Here is a 24,576-nt window from a genome sequence, read left to right on the forward strand (position 1 = left end):
GCAGGGATCTGCTGCTGTCAGCGCTCTCTCTCTCCCTCTCTCTCCCTCTCCCTCTCTCTCTCCTCTCTCTCTCTCTCTCTCTCTCTCTCTCTCTCTCTCCTCTCGCTCTCTCTCTCTCTCTCTCTCTCTCTCTCTCTCCTCTCTCTCTCTCTCTCTCTCTCTCGCTCTCTCTCTCTCTCTCTCTCCATCACTGTCTCTCTCTCTCTCCTCACCCTCTCTCTCTTCCTCTCTCTCTCCATCACTCTCTCTCTCTCTCTCTCTCTCTCTCTCTCTCTCTCTCTCTCTCTCTCTCTCTCTCTCTCTCTCTCTCTCTCTCGATCACTTTCTATCTCTCGCTAACCCTCTCTCTTTCCCTCACTGTCTCTGGCACTTGGTATAGTGTCTCAATATTGGCAATTGCTCTGTGAAACATACAAGCTGTAGCCTAGGAGTTTAAAAAATGCATAAATATTGCCAAGGACCAGGCCTATTAATAAAGACACACACAGGCATATTAATGTATCATTGCTTTTAAGCAGATGTGTTAACACATCACAGCTCTTTTGGAGTGAAATACAGATGTTTTTTATTCAAATTTATTTTATTTTAGATGAAGGTTTTTTCAGGCTTTTATCCTACCGCTGGGAATGCAGTTTTAAATTATTTGTAGCCTAAACCAAACACTTATTGTCAAAGGGTTGTTTTTCTGAATACTCCTTCTCATCTCAGCACCATATGTTTTGCTTTGTTCAGTCGAAGTAAACAGCAGAGATTAAAGGTCATCAAACATAGACTGAAATAACATCTCAAGGGAATGAGGATCCTTCTTCTTCTCCTCCTCATCCTCTTTCTGCTTCTTTCTCTCCTCCGTCTTCATCTTCTCCTCCTCCCCCTCTTTCTCCTACTCTTCCTCCTTCTTCTTCTCCTCTTCCTCCTCCCCATTCTCCTCCTTCTTCTCCTCCTCCCGCTCCTTCTCCTCCTCCCCCTCCTTCTCCTCTTCTTCCTCTTCCTCCCCTACTTCTCCCCCCCCCTCCCCCTTCTCCTCCTCCAGCTTCATCTCCTAATCTTCTTCCTCCTCCTCCTCCTCCTCCCCTTTCCTCAATCCACTTCTACCTGCTCTCGTCTCGTTCACAAGGTCACGCTTGAGAAGGCCCCCGGCCACGGCGCACGTCTTCACGGGCCTCAGCGATAATCTGCCCCCGATGCCGCTGTATGTACAGCATCGATTAGGCCCGTGAAAGGGGAAGGTCCATGGAGAGAGCGCTCCTATATAGCCCTCAGCGAGAAAATGTGAAACAAACAAGATTAATAATAGCCCGTGGCACTCATCCCCGCCGGGCCGAGGAGCTAACAACTCTTGACAAAACAAGGTTTACCACAGCAGATGGATTGTCTGTAGAAATTACGTCAATGGGCTCAGGGATCGCGATGAAGAGCGCGTTAGCCGTGTCCTGGCGTCCCGTCGAGACAGCTTATCCATATTAAACCAGCCTTTGACAGTTGTACTTCATTTACCTGGGGGAGACTTACCTACCTACCGCGCAGCATGTACGGGATGGGTTTTAATTTGCCTCCACTCGCTTTCAAGGGACGAATGAGGTGTTGTTTTTAAAGAAAAGATATAGGCTCTATGCATACCTCAAGTGCCTTTGGATCTACGGTAGTTTGGGAGAGGAATGATAGATGCTTTAAGAGTTATTAATGACCGACTGAGGTATATACTGACTGCAAAAACAACATTCGCTTTGCGCTACGATGTTCACTTTATGGACTCCATCACGCGTTTTTTATTTGTCAGATATCCCACAATGCAATATAAAAAGTAGTGTCCCAACAATGCCTATTGTTGTAAAACAAATACTGCAATACAATGCTTTGCCTCAGCTTGTTAACTCTTTACTCTTGCAACATGGGTGCACTCCCGTGTAAAAAGAACGCAAGACAAAGAACAGAGACAAGACAATGACAGTTATTTATGTTGAGGTACACCGGTGTATGAATATGTAAAACGTGGGTACACGTGAGTTTCCCAAAATCTCTATTGAATACATACTGTATTGTAGACTGGTCATAGACGAAAATAAATTGGTCTTGAGATATGTTTTGAGTGCTTGTGGTTTATAAGGTAGTAATCAAAGTGCTGTATGAATGTTAAAACATGCCTTTTATCGTCTATTTACTCTCTTCTTTGGGGGACAAATGGATTTCTTTAACAAGCCACAATGAGATCACGCCGAGATTTCCTTTGACTTCGGGACCTGCAGGACTACTTTTAGTGATAACTTTCAATATTGAGGATGTGTGATATCTTGGTGGGCTCGAAGGTATCGTCGCGTCCTATACTGTGGGTCGAGGATCAATGTCAAAATTACTACCGCTCAGTGGCATGACATCGGATTCATCATGAGCCAATTGTTAGCCATGATGTCAACAGCCTGCGGTAATTATGTGCCGATGATGTTGATTAAGTACATTTCAATGTCGGGCATTTGTAGTTGGATGTTAACCTTGTGTGTGAGATTTAGTACCTCCATATCCATTTTCTCTGGCTCTGAGTGTCATCTATGGGCAATCATTCAGACTATAAAACACATTAAAGTAAATGCAGAAACTGCTGCTTTCAGCTCATGTCTGGGGGAGCGGAAGCCAGAAAAATCCAGAGATTGGCTAAATGTTACATCTACCAAAAGTCCCCCTGGAGGTGGCATCAATGTAAAGGCCAACTACTACCTGACAGATTTAATTAAGTGAGTGGGTCGGAATTTTGACAGGCATACGCCATGGGAAGCCCTTGCAATGTGCAGTAGGCCCCTACAGCAAATTATAAAAAACGAAGTGAATGCATGACCCTCTTATCCGTACTTGAATCTCTTCTTCACCAGTTAAAATGTGAGCTAAGACTGTGTGCTCTGTCTGTTATTAAGACTTCTCCTATTCATTCATTTTTCTTTTTGACAGACATTCAAAGAAAAATCGTTTTTCAGGCTTTAGATTATTAAAAGTCTGGAGCAACCTCAGATGAACATTTAACACAAACGTAATCGATTTTCGACAAATGCGTTTCTATTGACTTTGTGGAATGATAATTACACTTTAAACACCGGACTGATATCGCCTGACCAATTCACAAATGCATTTGTGAATCGGTCTGGAACCTGTAAGTTCATTTTTGATTTCCAAGAGGTGTTATCTTTTGACGCAGACTCGAATGCCTCTGGACGCAATGTAGTACACATAATAACGAATGAAAATGCCTCAACGGCGCTCCCATTGGGCGCTCCTCTGTACGCTCATCATATCAACCCGCCCCTTCTTACTTAAACGGTGGTGATTGGCTCGACCCGGGCCAGGTCTACTGGAAATATATCCTAACAGGAGGGGGGGTGTGGGGGGGAAAGACGCAATTGCCAGAGCAAATAAAACATGAACATACAGATTTGTGTGGTTTCGAGGCTACACATTATTAGGTGGTTAAATCTTTAAAGTTTAAAACTCTTTAAAGTTGTATTTTCAAATTTCGTTTTGCCCTTTAGTGCATTAAAGTTGATATTTCGGGCGACAGTGGTGACTCATGAGAAATAAAGAGTGGGCATCCTTTTATCCTTCCCACCTAATGCTTCACACAAATGACATAAAACACAAAACAATGCAGATATAGCTCTCAACACTGATGGCATCTTTTATCAATCAAGCGATAGAAGGGGTCCGTAGCGTCACACTGAGAGAGAGAGAGAGAGAGAGAGAGAGAGAGAGAGAGAGAGAGAGAGAGAGAGAGAGAGAGAGAGAGAGAGAGAGAGAGAGAGAGAGAGAGAGAGAGAGAGAGAGAGAGAGAGAGAGAGAGAGAGAGAGCTGACGTCCTCTTGTGATTGCAGAATGTTTACATTGTCTACAATAATAGACTGCGAGACAAACGGAGAGAACAATGTCTGAAATACAAATACCTTTTCGCAAACATTTCTCGGAAGCAGTCTTTTGCAAAAAAATAAATATATTTATTTCTGTGAAGCAGGCTTTTGTCAAAACTGTTACCTTATTTCTGTGTTTGGCATTGAAAGGACGAAAGGCAGTGCAGGTTTTAGTTGATTTTCCCAGTGCAAATGAACCCAGCAGAAGACATTTCCAGTGAGACATATCCTTCAATTCTTCTGTTATTTAAAAAGAACGTTCACTATTAGCACACACACACACACACACACACACACACACACCACACACACAACACACACACACACACACACACACACACACACACACACACACCACACACACACACACACACACACATACACACACACACACACACACACACATCCTTGATGCAGGCAGCAGATAAACCCTTAACTTAAAAAGGGAGGATTTCATCCAGCATCATTGTTTGGCGTACTTTCAGGCTCACTAGCAATCTTCATCTCCCCAACGAGATGTCGACCCAGTCAGCCCCAGTGCCCTGAGGGAGAACTTTAGAGGGCAGATGAGATTTCCCCCTCTGCGTGAGAGTCGGGAGGTGTGCTTGTGAGCACGCTGCCGTCGGGCCAGCGCCAACAGGAGTCTGAAGGGAAATGTTTCCCCTCTCTTCTTGGCTAATATTAGCAGACATTAAATGAACAGTTGTCATAATTCACAATGGCATGCTTCACATTTATTTAGGACATGGGGGATTGAAGTAACAAAACTCATTTATGATCTGCCACAGCTCTATTATTTCTATTTTCGTTGCATTTTGAAGAAAGCTCTGTTGACTAGTTTTGCTTTTTCTAATGCAAGAAAAGGTGACTGCTCTAAGAATAAAGGATATGTAATAAGCGTCAGTAGCAACAACATACCATGCCGAGTATACATTTCTGAATATCTCAGGACAAGGGTCATTGTATAGTCATTAGTTTGTCAGATTGCTTAAGTTGCAAATAAATCTTGTTGCAAATAAATATCAATGCTTTATAATGACTTATTTCTGTTACTGGTAACCTGAGGTATAAAGAAAGACACTGATGTAAAAAATAATGTTAGATTAAATACATAACATATGGAAATGAATCGAGCCAAATTAAAGGCATCACTATCAATTATAAATTACATTAATATATACTATGTTCTCAAACGTTGCAGTAAAGAGCGGGCACTTAAGCCATAATGTGAAGGCAACCTATTTGATGGTCACACAACAAAAGACTTTCGATTTCAACCATTTGCATAACAATAAATAAAGCCTGGCCTCCAAAGCACAAATATGGGTATTTCATGTGCAGCGTGCACTGCATAATATTAGACTCAGCATTTGGCAGAGGTTCTCAAATCCAAAGCACCTGGGGCTCCCAGGGGTACAGAGATGTTAGCATGGATGGCCCCTAAAGGGAATAAGCGCCTTAACACTGGCATGGTCACAGTCCCGTGTGACACGTTGGTTGCTGACTGTCTACACTCATTGAATACGCCCCTGTGAATTGAATTCAGCCACTTCCGCTCCCTTCCTCTTCAATTGGGATTGTTATCTGGAAATCATGCAAGAAGCGCGTTTCAAATGTAGTTTCTTTGGGTTAAGATGCCGTGACCGTTGTATTCTCTCCCTTCCTACCTCATCTACTGGGTATTTGGGCAGGGGTACGGAGAATCACGTTGGATATTACAGAGATACTGTCATACTGTCTTAAGCGTAGTAACATGCTCGGTCGACAGCTGTATCTGATTATAGGGTTGAACTTTTTAGGATAAAAAATTAGCTTAAAAAAAAACCTGTCAGTCTTCTTTTCCACAAGAATGAAGAAAGACTGACCGGCTATGACATTGAGGTAAAGGTTTGGCATGAAACATGGTCTACTATCTATGAAGCAGGCAATGTTATAGAGAAAGCCAGGGGATTACTCAAAGATGAGTTTTCCCTTGTAGGAATATCAATAAAGAATGCATTAAAGGTGGGGTTCTCTAGTTCTCCTCAATTCAATATATACTCAATATAATATCAAGGCGGTTCTCACCGTTAATCAATCGAGATGAAAGCGGCTTTTCATTACATCCTTAGTGACCTTATGGATGATCCCCTGTGCATGCGTCCTGTGTGTTGCTACGGTCCCAGAACATATGGAGAGTCATAACACGTGTTGAAGGTATAGATAGCTTGGCGTGCCCTCGCACACACCATGAAATGAAAGCCTGTATCCTTTAGGGATGACAGAGAAACACAAGCCAAATTAAATGATGTCTGCTCCTTCCACTGGCAGAACAAAGCACATGGTCGTGATCTCCTTGAATCTGATCAGTGGCCATGCGACCGGAAGAAGCCATCGCAGTCATTCTGCTAACTTGAACAAATATTGTCAAACATGAATATAATACCACCTCAGTGACTCTCGGTTGCTGTTATGCGGTGGAGTGAGCTAGCAGGTTGCATGTAATTACAAACACATCCGCCTCTCTCTCTCTCTCTCTCTCTCTCTCTCTCTCTCTCTCTCTCTCTCTCTCTCTCTCTCTCTCTCTCTCTTTCACACACACACACACACACACACACACACACACACACACACACACACACACACACACACACACACCACACACACACACACACACACACACACACACACACACACACATATTTACACATGCAAACATCCCCAAACACACACACACATTCCTGGCCTCTATCACCAAAACATGTAATCATACATACAGAAACACCCTGACGGTGGACATAAATAGACAGAAAAACATCAGACACACACAAACACACACACACACACACACACACACACACACACACACACACACACACACACACACACACACACACACACACACACACACCACACACACACACACACACACACACAAACAACGCATGCACAAACACAAAAAACATGAAGCATATGTATATTCATATGTTTAATTTATACCTAAATAGGACACAAAGGCTGTACATATAATATAGGATAAATAACATACCGTCAAATAAATCATATATATTGGGTGACTAACTTAGATCTTTGACAAACAATGACAAATGTGGGAGTGACCCCAATAGGTAATTCAAATTGAAATATATGCAACACATCGGGACATTTTCTATGTCACATGAGAACAGGTTTGTAGTTACAAGATTTTAGAATTGCAAATTGACCGCAGATATGATTGGTTTTGTGGGCCTGGCCTACGATCTTGTAGAAAATTGTGTCGTCGGGTAAGATTAATGTGTTGCCTGAGAAAATCTAATCATGCTTGTTTTCATCTTCCTTTGTGCAAAGGGACGCAGTAGGCAAGGATGCTTGGGTGGGTGCGTGCTGCTGATTTAGTGCAAAAAGCTCTATTTCTCATAGTTTCCAAACAGAAACTTGGTTACTGGAACATGAGGCTGATCTTTGTTCTTGTTTTCCTCAGAGTGAAAAATCATCCATTTTTAAATGGATTCAGTGTTGGGCAGTTTACAAAAAGATACTGTTCTTATACAATATTCAATCCTTTTTTCTAAAGTAAGTTGCATTTTACATTCTTTTTTTTAACAAGTTGCACTTTTGAATAACACTGATAGATGGATTCTTTGTCTGCCGCTTTGCATATAGTTTGCATAAAGACCTCCAAGGAGATTCTGTCCAGCATAATTTGACCGTGTTTCTTCTTTTATTATCTGTTATTGTTGGGAGAATTGCATTAACATTAACCTGAGAAAATATGCTTCAGTTAGGAATACCTAGTCACCACATGGGCCAAAGGGCAGCCCAGCAGAAGTTTGTGTGGAACAGAGAACACTCCTGTGTGTTTGGCTGTAGCAGATGATATAGTGCTTGTGGCAGCAGTGCGAGCAGCCATCTGCTTTGCAGCCTGTGACTCGTTGTTGCAGGCAGAACTTTACCGATGTACGTTCAGTCCCTTGATTTCAGCAGAACCTACACAGTGCATACCGGATCAGGCATCATTGGCAAACGCCTGGCCCATAAGTATAGTTCCAGGAGTGCCAACTCTGATCAACATCCACAGCAGCTATTTCGCAATGCTCCTGATAATTACCATGCAAGGCAGCATAGCAGCAGAGTCCACCAAGACTAAAACGTATTGATTTTACCCACTTGACGCTGGCAAGGGACAAACCAACTCCAGTGCTGTTTTTCTTATTGTTATTTTAAGGAGTGCCAATTATCAGTAAGAGAATGAAGAGAGCTGTGACCACCTTGATTAAGGCTCCATTTGACACAATAGTCTGACAACAATAAACCACCAGAGATTAGTTTCCTGCCATGAAGACAAATTCAAGAGGTGCTCTGATTATTCTCACTTTCCCCAGCCGTCCTCTCAAGAGATCACATACGACAGTGACAACATGCGTGGGTCTGCTGATTCAGACACGCGCGCGGGCGGTGAGGGGGTTATCACGCATACACATAAGGTGCTCACAGGCCCTACGTGTGTGCATTTATCCCTGCCTCCACCTCCCTCACCCCGTCCTCTGAATGTAAGCAGGAATCGCCTCAGTCATTTTGTGAGGCAGACTGCTGGCTTGTGGGAGAGAACAGAAGGGGCAAGGTTCCCTAGCTGTTCTCTTGCTGCAGTCTGCTACGGGTTCAGGTCGGGTCAGCTGAGAGGCCGTCTTCGTGACAGACTCGCTTTTGCAACTGGGCCAAGATACCTACCCCCCCCCCCCCCCCCCCCCCACCCCATCCCATTCTCAACTGTTTTCATCGTGTTGGGAGGAGTGTAGACCGCTGCAAAAAGGACAAGCTATGTCATGAAGCTCCTTGCCTCAGCACCGCACAGTGCAAGGCACGGCCTTGTCCTTGTAATGTTGCCCAGAGCTCTTCAAAGGGTTCCTTTCGGTGTAAAAACACCAGGTGCCACCTGAGCTGCAACGGTGTAGCGCGAAATGTTGTGCGGTGGTAGTGCAAGACATTACCTGGTGGAAAATCACTCACATTGTGTGAAACACTTTTATCAAAGCATAAAAAACACTTTAAAACTTTTGTGTTCACAGAAAGACAAAACGAAAAACGGCTAAATAACCTGTCTCGTTCATCTTGGAAAGCGAGGAGTCTTTGATGGATCAACCACGCACAGAGAGAGTCAGGGGACCGCGGGGCCACTTGTGCTTGGCTCTCGAGGGCGCTGCATTGGGAAGCCTCTCAGTAAGTCTGTGTGAATAGAAGAAGAAACCTGTCTGAGAATTAAATTCTCTTCAGAACAGAAGCGTACTGTTCTGTCTATGTGCCACCGAGTTTGTGTGTCTTTTTGTCAGCTCTATTGTGACCATTTTGACTCCGCCGAGCGCAGCTGAGGGTGAGTGGACAAGCTGGTGCTGGGTTGGATGTCGAGGGGGGCAGCTGTCCGTGGTGCTGGAAAGCAGAGGACTGTGGCCTCCACGAGGCTATAGGAGGTATATAGGGCTGCTGGTGAGGCAGCCATGCTTGTAAGAGAGTAACCTTGTTCGCTAATGGTACCTAATGAGGGGACATTTTAAATTACAATGTAATGCCTCCTTTGCTGGTGGTTTTCTTGGTAGTGTGTATTTAACAAATGAAAACTAACGTAGGCTATTTTTTATTCAAACCTTCAGTTTATTTAATTGTACCATTCGCAATTTCCAAGAGAACTGTGTTGTCTGAGGCAGTCCAGAAGGACATTTTTCTCATGTAACAGAGTACTACTCAATGATGTGTAAAAGGATGAAATGGAAGTTCTACAGAGGATAACATTTCTTGATTAAAACATATATTAACCTGAGCATCATGTGTAACTTATTAATTAGTAAATAATGTTAGAAATAGGCATGTAATTATTGAATTATGGATGTGAATTGTCATGCTACTGTTCTCTGCTGGCTTCCTTTTTATAATTATTCACTTATAAATATTGAGCCATTTCATTTGCTTTTGAACTGTGCTGGGATCCACAAAGTCTATGAGTATTTGGTTCTATAGAAGTGAAGGTTTAACCATGAGCTCTTCTCTACATCCTGCTCTAATCTTTGTTTTAGTTACATGGTGGATGAAGTGGCAACGCTTTGTGTTTAGCAGAAGATATCTTCTTCTTCTTTGCTATCCTTACGGATTGGTTGCTTAGCTTCAAGTAAAGCCACTGGAGGGATATGGGCTGGCTCACTTGAAACATTTTCTAATACCTTTATCAATACAAAACAGACCCATAACCAGACTATAATATATATATTGCAAGCGCCATCAGAATCGTGTTAAGTGCTCTTTACAAATAAAGAAATACATTTTAAAAAGGTCTCAATAATACAATAGGCAACAGGACACAGGTTTGTTTTTGTTCAGTTGTCTTATTAATATTTGTCAAAGCGAATGTTCAGCAGGCTTATTTTTCATCCAATACTAGGTATTCACAGAGCACTATACAATGCACCTTGGGCCTATTTGGCAAGTTCACTACAAAGCAAGATATCCGCTGTTACGCTGGTGTGAAGCAGCATCCATATCCCAGCCAAGAATCAGAAGAAAGGATTGGGAGGGTCTTTACGTGCCATGGGTTATTAGGAATGGTTTCTTTTGATTGTGTGTGTATGGGCTACTTCCTGAATAGGTTTAAAATATATTGTTCAGATGTCATTGTTTTGAGTGCATTATGAATTGCAAGAGTATGTGATATGAATAGAATAAGCACCTCAAAGTAGTCTCGCCACCCAAAGGTCAAATGCTCCATTGCTAATCACTGATGAGAGACACAGTGCATGAACCATTGTGTCCTAGTTAGGGTATAGTGAGTAGTGAGCATATAGTGAGCGCATAGTGAGCGTTTAGTGAGCGTATAGTGAATAGTGAGCGGAAACTGAGCATTTAGTGAGCGTATAGTGAGTAGTGAGCTAAAGTGAGCGTATAGAGAAGAGAGAGTATAGTGTGTAATGTGCATATAGTGAGTGAGGAGTGAGTGTATAGTGAGCTTATAGTTACGCATGGCATGTTGATATTCTTTTGATGTAAGAAATGCTGTTAAAAACTAAAGATGAGTCAAGCAAATCAGATGTTATTATAACGCGGTGCTACTTTGATCTGGATTATGTCTCAAAGCAAGACTTGCCACCAGTCAGAATGTATTGATCTGTTTATTTATTTAGAAACCACTAATTATATTAAAAAAAGGGAGATCAGTGTTTTCTTTATTATAGGCCTATACATGATCACTACAGTTCACAAAAAGAAAATGAAAGATGACGAGTAGACTTTGCTGATTGAAAGCTGCTCTCATCCAGATAACACAATACTGAAGTTGAAACGGAAAAGATAATGGGTCAGATGTTGTCAGGCTGCAAAGAATTTACATGAGCAGATGTCAATGTCTCCCCGTGAGAGCAGGTGCTGCAATTTGTCTAGAATGCTGTCTCCAAACAAGGAAAATTATGCAGCTATTTGGATTTCGAGGAAGTTGAATTCAGACAGGTTTATGTGAACACAACTATGTTCTATTGTTTTGACCACTACTTGTAAATTGAACTATGTTAACAAATCAAAATAAATACTCAAACCGTGTCAGAAAGTTGAAGGTAATTAATATGTTCCAACTTCCTCTGTAAAATTATAACGAGGTAGGAAAGTAGCGTCTCGAGCTAGGGATACCGTGACCTTGTAACCATGGTAACCAGTACCGTTGCACTGGTAACCACGGCAATCCCACCTGAGGAAAACACAACAAACCGAACAGGCTGCGCCAGCGGAGCTCATGCTAGACTTTTGAAATTGCACACGTGTAGCTGTAAAAAGTCACCCATCCTTGCTTTTGACATTTGAGATATCTTCTTTTTTTTTTACTTCGTCGGGCCAAGTCTATTGTGTGAAGCGCTCGTACTTGCAAGAATATTCAAAACATTGAAACCACTCAAATCCAGGGATGAAAGTTTTTGGTCGTTATTTTGTTAGCCAACATATGTTGTCATATGTAGGCTAGCTGAAGACAATGTTCAAAAATAATTATCAGGTAGGCGCCCGTCGTAATAGTATAGCTCCAAGCCGTTGTATATGATGGTGAGATTTCTTCCCTGCTGGCTGTGCCTGACGCTTCGTTAATGCCACGTTAAGATGATGCGTGTATTGCTTTATGCGGCGTCTCTGTTTTGCCCAGGGTGGAGCTGTAGTGGAAGTGTTCAGTGCGCAGGGAAATAACCCTGTCGCTAAATGGAAACTTCAGGGAGCTCCAGCTTCTATAAAGAAAGTGAGTTCATCATGTCTATCCCTCGGTAAATACACATGAAAGCATGCCCAATAAGCCTTTCTCACAGCTGTCAGAATGATTGACATGTGCATTCAGGTCCACTTAGATAGAATTAGGCGGAATTAAAGATATTAGTGCTTGTGTTCCTTGTTCTGTTGTTTTGATTGTTTCTCTTTTTTTCCATAGATTTTTGATAAAGAAGTGAAAGGATTTGTTTACTGTGTGGAAGGCAGCAGCCAAACAGTTAAAATGCTAATTCCAGAGGACGGCAAAACAACCCGTAAGCTCACAAGTGACTTTCTTATTTACACTTGCGAAACTTTTTTTTTTAGTGTTACCAGCTCAGTCTATATTCTATTCTGTGTTAGTTGGACTCCTTCAACGATTCCTAGTTCTTCAGGTGAATATTCCTGAATGCAGAGACTTTTCCATTGAGCTCATGTGAGTACAAAAGCACTACCATGGTCCTTCAGACTCCCAACGTCGGTTTGTTGGTGTGACTGTGTGTGTGTGTGGTGTGTGTGTGTGTGTGTGTGTGTGTGTGTGTGTGTGTGTGTGTGTGTGTGTGTGTGTGTGTGTGTGTGTGTGTGTGTGTGTGGTGTCTGTGTGCGCGTGTGTTCGTGTGTGTGTGTGTGTGTGTGTGGGTTCGTTTTTTTTTTTACCTCCATGGTTGCCTGGTTGCTATCAATAACCACAAGTATAGCCAAGCAGCCAAGTTAACATGGAGCTTTTGGTGATGTATAAAATATAAGTTCATGACCTTGTTTTTTAAAATATATATTAGATATTTATACTCTCTTTCAAATGTGTATTATTATTCATTGGGGTTCTAACATAAATATTTTAATGGAAGTCATGAGCTCCCCCTCATCAATATGGCTCCTTGGCCAATGGATGTTATTGACTTATATGGCTATGAGGCAGTACACCTTGATACCAACAAAACTACATTCATCCAATTGAGATCCCGAAAGCATACCAATATGTTATTTTTTATATGTTTGAAGCTATGACATTGATTTGTATTATTGTTATGTGCTTTTGATTATATAACCCAACTACAGCAATTGGTGGTGTTTAGGGAAGCTAGCTATGGGCCACAGGACAGACCCACCTTACTGTGACTTTGTGACTGCGAGAACTGAGATTTTTGGTTAGAGGTTGTCAAACTGAACTCATCGTCGTTAGAATATTAACCCAAATGTATCTCGAAAACAAAACAACAAACAAAAGAACACTGCATCCAAGTGGCCTTTGGTGTGAAAAAAAAAAATCATGTTTAAAAGGCCCTCTTAAATTATGAATTGAATTAAGATTCATTAAAGAGATTTGTTTTCATCAATAATGCAATGTTTGGAGAAACTTTTCACAGGGACCTCCGCACTTCCTGAACTCTTGGGGTCCTGGAAAGTGTTTTGCTTTCACCACTCGTCCCCTGTTTCCTCTTAATCAACAGAATAAGCGATTCAACACATCTCAAAAAGAGACTATATTTCTCAACGGTGCATAAAGAATTCTCCGCTACACCTCTGCATGCAAGGATACCTTTTGTCTCACTGAAACAAAACATTGTGAGTATTCAACCTATTCCCTCGACGCCCCATATCAGGCCGTCTGGGTCGCAGCAAATACCCCAAAAATCCAATAAAACAAAAACAGTGTTCCTTTTTGTGTGATTACAGCCCCTACCTCATAATAAAACATTGAGCTGTTTTCTTACCACAAACGTAATGTTGCCTTTATTTTCACAGTGGAGCAATTTGTGCATCGACCTTGTGTCCTTTACGGCCGAGCTGTTCAAGACGGCTGTCTTTCGGACCCTGGATAGCATCGCCGTGTGTGCCAACTGTAAAATACGGAGGATCTTCACCATGAAAACAGAGGCGACAGACACCTCCGACGGTGGTGGCAAATGTGGTGGTATGGCAAATGGAGATTCCAAAACGCTTCAATGCATGCAACACATGTGTTTAGTCATCCTAAATGTTGCACCCCAAACACCAAGCCCATGTGGACACCATGATAGACATTTGGCGGTTTATTGTCGGCGCTCACCCTGACTCCCAACCTTAAACACACCTCGCTCTGACCTTGAGAGAAACTTGCAGGAGGCAAAGCGAATATAGGTCATAGAGGCGCTTACACCCAGTCGTTATGTTTTTTGTACCTTTGGCCTTTGGTGTGCTGCCGGCTGAGATACCGGAGGCGTGTGGGTGTGTGGCGGGAAGGAAATAAACAACATAATTGCCTATTTTCTGCGGTCGATTTATCTTCACAGTAGTCATTTTGTCTAACCCCAATATTGCACATTAGTATCCGTACCTACACAGTTCACGAATCGGCTGGCTTCGCAGCACAGAATAGCAGTGTTATTATGTGTTTCATAATCAATGTTTCATTACAGTGTTGGAGGGTCAGGATAGGGTGTTTGACTCCCAGAGGAGAGTGACTGCGTTAGATTCCCTGATGTCCGCAGCCTAACCTGTAGACGTCGTTGACCAAGATGCCTCAGCCCCAACCTGCTTTGAAACAACGCTGTGGACAAAAGCGTCTGCTCAACGGACCGCAGCCGCACAGGAATAGAACCAGAGAGCACTCTCTCACCCGTCCTACCTTTATGTGTCCGCCTGCAGACAGCCTTTTCAGTGAGCTTGGCCTGGGGGAGGTGATCCCACGTAGCTGCCGGTTCCCACAAGACGTCTGCCACGTGACCCAGGTGTTCAGCATGGAGGGGGCGCGGCAGACGGCAGCCACTAAACTCCTGAACTCCGACTCTGGTGGGTAACGGCAGAGTGCGGTGTCGTCACAAGAAATGGGTCACTCTTGCAGGCTAATAGAAGACGGAAAAATAGAACCGCTCTTCCAATGGCGTTGGAAGACAACGAACCCTGCCCACCGTGAACCGGCGAAGTGGACCGGTGGTACCGTTCTTATGATGATGGTTTGACTCGTGATGTAAAAGTAATGTTCACACATTAGCTCATTAGTTAACTCTGGCACATATACATTGATGTGGAAACCGAAAGCGTGACTAACATGCCCTGTCTTAAGAAAAATAATGAATTCATTTATACTTCTATTTCCCAGGGACTGTGCCCAATACATATATTGCACCACAGATAGTTATAAGTATATTTTCATCTGCAGTCCCCGGGCGATGTTGTCCACACCACGTGCCTAAAACACTGGAAGCAAGCGATTGTTCCAGCCTTGACAAATGCGAGCGATTTTTGGGCATGATTCCCCGTTTCCAATGGTTTACTTACAAACAGTAATTATCTGCTCATAACACAAAGGCAAGCACCAGTAATTCTGCCCCAGTGTTTTTCCCTCTGCCTCCTTTGGCCTTTCTTATCGGCACATATTTTATGTGTCCTGACAGCTGTCTCCTTCATGTTGAGTCACCGCCGCAGTGCCCATGGAAGGGAGCCGAGGTCGCAAAACATCGCGAGTGGCTCCGCTATTAGCATAACACACAGCCTAATAATAATTAGTCAGATTGCTATTAAAGTGGGCTTTGCAATCTAACATCGTAATGAATACTGGCGCTTCAGCTCGGCTTCTTCTGTCGGAGGAGGGCAGTGCTTCTGTCGAGATGGAGCAAATAATTACGATTTGCGATATGCTAAGAAGCACGTTTTCTACACCCAGGGTCCTCCTCCTTAACACGACCTTTTCTTCTTTCTCCATAATTACGGAGTTCTTCTACAGACTCTGATCGTTCAAAGGTTGTTGCTGCTGTATTTTACACGATGATTCACACAGAATAGGTCCAAAACGGGAAGATTCTCTAAATTCATTGTACCCATCAAACAAGGTTCATTGGGATGCAGGCAGAGCATCTGAGCTCTGTCCCTGGTAGTTCAGTCTCTGACAGCCAGCACTCAGGGAGCCTCTGGCCGTTCAGGGCAGAGGTGTGACAGCCCCCATCGGGGGAGAGGGGGGGGGGGGGGCTTGGGCAGATGAAGACTATCAGGTCAAGGCCATCATCACCCACCCCCGACCACCTGTCGGCCCCACTGTCACCCTCCCCACCTCCATCTCAGTCATTCACGCAGCACTGCGCAAGGGCTGAGCCTCCTCTTCATCCTTTGCTTTTCTAGTCTAAACCCTGTTAATATCCCTGTGATAATAGCTTTGATAATCCGGGACTTAAAACCAACCCAAGCTCCCAGGGTGCTTGTGCCTTTCAAGAAATGTGAAGTGACCCGCCTCATCTGAAGGCCACGATGATACACAAAGGAAAGGGTGAAAAAATTCCCACTGAAAAGATACAAATGAACAAACAACGTTGGCCTTACTTCACATCGTGACAACAACACAAAGGTAGTGTAGCATAATGTTAACTGCCAAGGCGCATTTGTTTGTTGCATGGAGAATATAAAGCGTTACAGAAAGCATGCACACAAAAATAAACACAAGCGTACACACACACACCATCTATACACACACGTAAACACACAAGCATACAAAAGCATACAAAAGCAGTACATTCTCAACATCCGCACACTGTAAACACAACACTACAGCAAGGAATATAACATAAAAAATAATGAAAACATGTGTTGCAGGTTAATGCATTAATTGGAAGGAGCTACAGGTCATGTAAATTGGGATGTAAAGAAAATGATGTAATCCTGTTGTTTTATGGTTATTGCCAAATACTTCTGTTTACTTGTCTTTAAAGTTCATTATACTCTCTGCCCTTCGAATTCTCAGAAATAGCATGAATTGCCTATCACAGAAATTCCTAAAGAGTCATTGCTAAGGAAGTATACAAAGCCCAAGCTGTTTTTGTACTAAACTCTCAATGGACCCAGTGCCAAAAGGTTTTGTTCCTCTTTAATGAGTGTTTGGTTTCAAACAAAATTGTTGCATCACTGGCTTTGAATTTACAATTTTAAAGTTTGGGCCCAGCAACTTTTTCTTCCACATATTTTCTCCAGATAGCCGAATCTTGATGTGTTCCTAAATGCACTGCTTCCCTATTAGCATGAAAAACATCCAAAAGCAAAGCCAATGTCTCCGCAGGTCGACACAGCTCCCCGGCTTCAGCAGGGGGGTCAGCCGTTCCCCGGAAACACTCCTCTGCGTCCCACGTAGCCTTCGGCACCCGGGTCTCGCGGCCCCCTCCTCCACTTCCTCCTCCTCATCCTCAACATGCCAGGAAGAGAAGCAGATCCCGAGAGGAGATGCACGCGAGGGTGAATGCAGTGTCCTCTTGCTACTTACCTTCATTTTTTGATCCTTTGTTTTGTAAATTATTGATGCGTGCCAATGAGTGGGCAAAGGCATTGTTCACCCTGGCTCGGAGTAAGATATACTTAGATATGTACCGGGTGGACCTCAGCGCTGGTGCCATGCTATTACAGCGATAATATCCTCTGATATATGCTATTATGTCTCTCAGTTTGATCTCAATGGGTCAAGACTTCTTTTGTACGTTGTGAAGTGACCTTAGATTCATCTCGGTCTCTCCCCATACCTCGCTCACCACAGGGCTCCGAACTCAGCCTTCTGCCAAGCCAAGGCCAGGCCGCCAGAGACATAAGTGTGAGGTTGTCAGACGCCACTCCTTGCGATACCAAAAACGCCTTTGAGGACGAGGTAACAGGTGAGGAGGACATACGGGGACTTCCGTCAACAACAACGTTGTGTTCTTGTCATGGGGTCCGAGACATACTATATTCTGGATTGTTAAACGATGTGATGGGAATCTCTTTAAAGCCGGTTATTATTTAGTCATATCATATCTTTGCATATGATATATATGCATATAATATAATATGTATATATATATATATTATTATATATATATATATATATAATATATATATATATATATTATATATATATTATATACATATATGCATATAAATATAGATATTCAATTTCAAACACACAACTGTTTTTTCTAGTACATTTTTATCACATAACCCAACAATCGAAATGTCCCTTTTTCAATTATGATTGAATGCAAAGCCACCATTAAACACCTCTCCACCGAATGCATTAGAGCAAGCCATATAATTTCTATTTTGGAATGCATGTAAGGAGTTGAGTTAATGACATGCCTTTATGAATTATGATTTGCCCGTGCACATAATAAGCATCGGGCGAGTTACTCACAAGAGTGTGAGTGACTGACGGATAATTCGCGTCTATGGTTTCTATGCATATTATCAAAGCGTCGCTCACATTGGAAGTGCTCTGTGCAGGCAGGACGGGCGGCCTGCAGCCCCTCCCCCCACAGGACAGAGCACTTGGCAGACAAAAGCTGCGGCTTCCTACCGCCGGATGGAAAAAAACCCTGTCGTCAGGTGAGCCAAATGCATTATGTAGTTTATTCTGTAGGGGCGAAGGTGACAGAGTGTGTGTGTACATGTGCATTCATTTATGTATATTTGAGTGTGTTTGCGTGTGAGCATGCAAGTGTGTGTGGGTGTGCGCAGTGCACAGTGTGCAAATGTGTGCGTGCTGTGTGAGTGATCATGGTTGTGTGAGTGCGTGTCCACGTGTGTGTGTGTGTGTGTGTGTGTGTGTGTGTGTGTCTTTAATTCATTGTACGCCGCGTGGATGAAGGTTTAGCAGTCTCCCTGCTTCCTGGTCCCTGCCTGTGAGTGCGTGTGCCTCTCTGTGGTTGCGCAGGTTGTCTGTAACACAGTGTGCTTCGCGGCGCTGTGTGCATATGGTTCACCGGACTCCCTGGTTCTGGGTCAGCAGCCACAGGTACAGGGCCCGCGGCCCGCGCCGTCCTGAGGGGGGAGGCCGGGGAGAGGGCAGGTCGGCCGCCCAGCGAGCCAGGCGGCTCCGGCCAACCTCTGACGCAGGCAGACGAGATGAGAGGACTTCAAACAGCAGGTCAGCCTCTCTCATCCGGGCAACAGGGGGACTAAGCAGCACAGACAACCATACAGCAGGCCCGGCCTCAGAAGAGATTGGGTTATCAAAGGGCCCCTCTATTACCACCAGGTGTGAGTGTGATCAGCCATTACAGGCCTTTCCAATTCTACCCTGCCCTGTGACCTAGTGACATCACAAGTGGGAGTGGCCAGCCTACCAGTAGGAACAGTTTAGATGAGCTGGGGGAGTGAAGTATCCGGCGTACATTTAGGGTGGACACCATGTCACCAGGTCCCGGTAGGGTAGATATTGAAATTTGGCTTGTGATGGCTAATCCCACTGGTGGAATAGGGATCCTTTAAGTGGGTGAAGGAGCCGAGTGAAAATCAGCCCTCAGTCTAACGTCATGTTGCATTTTTTTTAAGAATGCGCGTTTAGAAAATATGATGCAATATATTTAATTCACACACAAAGCAGCTTGAGTTGTGGCAACAAGGCTTAACTACAACATAGGCTCTGAACTAATAATTATGACCGCAACGGACCTCATCTCATACATTTGCTTTTTTTAAACATCACTTTGAATAACCCATATGGAAGCCCGGAGCACTGGTTGAGATCAAGTATATGCCGCTATCCTGGCCCAAGTGGCTCCGCCCGGGCTCTGATAATGATGTAGGGCCGCGTCCCCATGGCGATGAGCGTCGCCGCAGCTTCTCTGCCCACAGACAGAAAGCAGTGGAGTCCATTAATGGTAATGCGGCACATTAAGTAAAAGTCAGAGGGTAGCTCCTGGGCCCCGGGCCTCGCTACACAGTGATTAAAGTGATTATACATCTCAAGATGTGGAAATGAGTTCACTCAATCAGAGCTCGAGTGGTTCTCACATGTTTGATTTTGCTGCAGGATCTCTCTTTTTTTTTTCTTTTTCTTTTTCCGGTCCATTACTGGGAGTTTCTCCGATTTTTTTGTTTGACGGCAGCGCCTGGCTTGTTATTGTCTAGCGGAAAAAAGAAAAATGTGCATTGTTGATTCGGTTGGCGTGTCTCTTTTTCAGACATCCGCAGCACTTTGGGAACGATCATCTTGCCGCAGAACTAGTCTTACTTCCCATAATATTACTGAGTTTGGCCGCGGTTCTGCCAAAAGATAACTCAGGTTGTTTGGATACGTGACGTTGCGCTACATTTTTCAGACCTGAAGTGGTGTCGCGTTAGTATTGTTTCAGTTCTCTCCCTCCACGGTGGCAAGATCTCATTAAAGCGTTTGCACTGCAGTGCTCTTAACAAAACACAGTGCATAACATCGATGTAGCATGAAGTGATGCTCTTCCTTTCACCGCGATAATACATTTGAATACCCCATATTGTATTGGAGCTGTATTTGCATATTTTGTGCTCGTTAACAGGAGGTGGTGATGGAGAAACGGAGAGGGATACTGGAGAATTATGCCTGTAATTCGATTTTCTTTATTGTTCTCTATTCGGTCATGTCCCCAGAGCAAGAGGCTTGTTGTCGTGCATTCTGATTCAGAATGATGTTTTCATTTATTTCATGACGGTTTGGCAATGTCTCCAGAATTAGTATTAATGCGAAACACGATTAAGGTGATATGAAATTGTGTATGATTTTCGTTACATCTTCTGAATCAGAAATAGTCATGTAAAAAAAAAATATATATAAATCTATCAATTAGTTCCTATTTGTTATTTATTTTATGGCTGTACTTCCTGTGTTCCACTGTCACTATATCACTTTCCCAGGATCCGAGTTCCATCCCAAAGGGGTCGCCCCCATCTCAGTCCTGCCTGGAGAATGACTTTTTTTTCTCTTCCTTTCCGGGTCGCTCCCAGGGTCTGGCTCCTTCGGCAAGAGTGATGATGACGATGATGAGGGTGACGAAGGGTGCGAGCCCCAGCTCGTTCTCGGAGGGGGGGGGAGGGGAGGAAGAGGCGGAGGTGTTCAGGTTCACGTCTCCCCCTCACTCGGCCAGGCGGGGCCAGGGAGGTGTTGACCAGGGGCCGATGCAGACGAAGCGGGGCCCCGAGCTGCTGATTGAAACCCGCAGGCGTAATGGACCCCAACTGGAAGATGACTTCGTAGGCAGCGAAAGCGATGAGGTGGGTGCAACGAGGCGCACACATACACACACACGAACCCATAGACATACACATGCGTGCACTCATACAGACACACACATGCGCAGACACACACATACTCACAAACACACACGCAGATGTGTGTGCATTGACACTCACAGAAAAGATACACACACATGCACACACATACACATGCGTGCACATATACAGACACTAACATGCGCAACACACACATATTCACCAACATGCACACAGATATGAGTGCATTGACACACACAGACAAGACACACACACAAAAAAATGCGCACACACACACACACACACACACACACACACACACACACCACACACACACACACACACACACACACATGCTTCCAATGTCATTCAGCCTGTTCGTCGTTAGACCTTTCATTCTAGCCATTTTTTTTTCCAAACTTGCCGTTTCAAAGCACTGCAGAGTAGACTGTTTATTTTGATACAGGCGAATTACTTTAATGTGAAGGTAAAATAGGGGGCAGTCAGAGAATGGCCATTACGTTCAGAGTAACAGTCATTTCCTATGTTTTAAATTGAGGAAGTCATTTAGTAGTTCCTCAGAAATACAAGTGGTTTGGAGCAAAACTTTTCCATATTTACAGACGAGTCCCACACAAAATATACATGCACACACACCCTCACACACTCTCTCTCACACACACACACACACACACACACACACACACACACACACACACACACACACACACACACACACCACACACACACACACACACACACACACGCGTACACACACACACACACACACACACACACACACACACACACACACACACACACAACACAACACATACAGACACAAACACATACGCACAACCACACAAGTACACACCTTAATTCACCTTCCAACATGTGATAACAAATCCCATTGTGGCCAGTGTGTAAATACATTTTCCACGGTCAATGTCAGGCTAGTATCATTATGTGTGCTGTTTTTCAGGAGGTGCAAGTATTGCTCCATTAACCATGAGCGAGGGTACATTCACAGGAGTTTAAATTGCCATTTCAGTAGGAAGGAAAAATAGTTTCCACTTTTGTGTGCTCTGTATATTCTGACCCCCAAGGGTCACAACATATTCATCACAGAACAAACTCAACTCTGATAATTCATTCTCACAAGCTTGCAAACAGACATAAAATCCTATTCAATATATACATAAGTCTATATATATATATATACCATCCTACATTAAATACACACAAATGCATATGTGAATACATATAATACACCGAACCGGACACAGGGAGCATTTGAACACCTTTTGGTTGTAGCGTGGGTCACTCTCTCCTAATAGCAGGGAACCGTTGCCTGCATTATGAACGTCTGTGTGCCCGACAGAGCCCAGCGGCCCGCTGCTTCTGTTCCCCTCTTGTACAGCGTCTCCGAACCCGGCTCCGGAGGGGATCGCTCTGAGACCTGATGAAACAGGAAATGGCCTGCTCTCAGAATATGACGCACTTCCCAGGGTAAAAAAAAGAGTGCGTTCGTGTGTAACAATACAAAGGACGAATGCTTTTAGATTTGATTGGATCAGGTCAAAGGGTGGCCCAAGCAGGTCTAGCCAGCTGTGCCCTAGCCTGTTGTGGGCAGGCTTGGTAGGAGGGAGAGGGGGAGCGGAAACTTGCTAGGCAATCGCCGGTGGATGTGTTGAGCCTGCAATTGCAACTGAAAATACATGAAGAATGGAGGTAGAGTTGTTGATTTGGATGGAAGATGGCTCATAATGTGAATATCATTTTTCATTGTATACTTTGTTGAATAGGTGAATAGTTAGATCTGCACACTCATCATAGAAGGTGAAAAAGAGATTTTGTGAGTAATTGTAAAGAGTGCTATTCAATTGTAGAGAAATGTGTTGTGATGAATGTCTCTCAGACATTACTGCCGTCTGATTTATTGGATCATTTGTATCGTGAATACAAAGGGACACAGAGAAAATAGATGATGGACTCCAAAGATCAAATAAAATCTCTAACATATTGTGGCATTGAGTCTGAAAAATAGTGACCTACCTTGGAGGTAGTAGACCAAACGCTACCTTTAATACGTTGAAAATTCAATACAATGAGAGAGTACAGTCTGAAAGAGAGGAAGGGCATTACAAACCCCATGCAAGTGATATAATCAGTTCATTTGATCAAAGAAAACGTATTAGCAGCAATATAAACCATAGCACACTGGGCAGGAGACGCACTGCACACAGTGAGGTAGCAGTCGTAAGCTGGAAGGCTGCCACCTATTGTGCATGTGCCTTTAAATCCTGCAGTAGGGTCTTTGACTATGAGTGGCCTCAGAACGCCGCTGGTGGCTAAAAGGAGTTCTGTTGGCCGTCTTTGTTTGCTTTCATACATAATTTGTGATGCATCCGCGGCCCTGCGGCTGGTTGACATCTGACACTTGTGGCTTACTTACTTTAGCGCGATGCAAAGTCCTCCGTGGCCAGCTGTGAGTTCCCCAACTTGCAGCAAAGTCTTTCTTTCAAGGTGTTGCGTCACTTGGTGTTGCTCTTAAACAGAGAGAAATATTTAAGGCACTCCAAGGCTATGGGCCTTCCGTGTAGCTGGCCTTTTTATGTCCTCACTTTTTTTGAAGGCTACAACTGAAGCGCAGTATCCGTTTAGTTTTACCCCCAGCAACACATTGTTGATTTAATGTGGCGGAAGAGGCACAAAGACAGGGCAACAATTCAGCGTATTTCATCACCCTTTGCTCGCGTTGCAAATGTCACCTACGCAGATATTGATAAACACCTTCAGCGTTTTTATCTGACGTACAATCAGGCGGCAACATACGCACACACACACAGACTTACCCAGCGTGCCCTCGTGCGCACACACTCGAATACACGTGTGCACCCACTGCCCACACAGACACGAGCATGCAATGCCCCACCCACACACACACAAACACACACACACACACACACACACACACACCACACACACACACACGCACACACACGCACACACACACACACACACACACACACACACACACACACACACACACACACCACACACACACACACAACACACATACTCCCACTTACATACACTTACAAAAATGTACATACCCATTATGTGTTTGCAGTTGCAGTGAAATGTCAAACAAAATGAGATTCAAAGCCCAAGCCTTTTGTATTAAGTGATTGGTATTACAATTAATCGTACACAATCCATCCTCAAGGAAATTTTCTAATTTCCAAAAGCGTTAACACAATCCATTCAAATGTTAGCTTGTTAAACAATGCAACAGATGGGGCTTTAGATCAATGTTTATCGATTGAACCCTGGCCATTTTGCTGTGCATAAATACTACGTGCTCGTCAATGCTACAAACACGCCTATCCCACAGACACAGACGCGCTCGCACAGCGATAGAGCAGCGGGTGAAACAAGCGAGTGCTTCTGTAGCACCTGGCCTGTTTGCTAGGGGGGAGCATTGATTTTCCTTTAC

General features: G+C 43.8%; 1 protein-coding gene and 1 long non-coding RNA gene across 3 annotated transcripts in view; one reads left to right on the top strand and one right to left on the bottom strand.

Moving 5' to 3' along the window:
- The first annotated feature begins 11,602 nt into the window (after nt 1–11,602).
- cfap20dc (CFAP20 domain containing) overlaps nt 11,603–24,576 on the top strand; it is a 28,926-nt gene continuing 15,952 nt past the window's right edge. The window contains 13 exon segments of the mRNA XM_030374692.1: nt 11,603–11,883; nt 12,028–12,117; nt 12,304–12,397; nt 12,486–12,558; nt 13,574–13,688; nt 13,869–14,175; nt 14,751–14,894; nt 17,149–17,321; nt 17,617–17,731; nt 18,336–18,437; nt 18,841–18,978; nt 20,814–20,900; nt 20,902–21,080. Coding sequence (XP_030230552.1) covers nt 11,863–11,883; nt 12,028–12,117; nt 12,304–12,397; nt 12,486–12,558; nt 13,574–13,688; nt 13,869–14,175; nt 14,751–14,894; nt 17,149–17,321; nt 17,617–17,731; nt 18,336–18,437; nt 18,841–18,978; nt 20,814–20,900; nt 20,902–21,080 — 1,638 coding nt within the window. The 5' untranslated portion in view covers nt 11,603–11,862.
- LOC115557339 (uncharacterized) lies at nt 21,876–23,977 on the bottom strand. 2 transcript variants are annotated; one of them, XR_003979174.1, is made up of 4 exons: nt 23,933–23,977; nt 23,533–23,626; nt 23,133–23,199; nt 21,876–22,785 (listed from the first exon to the last, which is right to left on the bottom strand). It is a non-coding gene; the product is annotated as an uncharacterized LOC115557339 (long non-coding RNA). The 2 variants fall into 2 exon arrangements; XR_003979173.1 differs by lacking the exon at nt 23,933–23,977 and having other exon boundaries at nt 23,533–23,926.

The sequence above is a fragment of the Gadus morhua genome, chromosome 13 (genome assembly GCF_902167405.1).
Source record: "Gadus morhua chromosome 13, gadMor3.0, whole genome shotgun sequence".
NCBI classification, from domain to species: Eukaryota; Metazoa; Chordata; class Actinopteri; order Gadiformes; family Gadidae; genus Gadus; species Gadus morhua.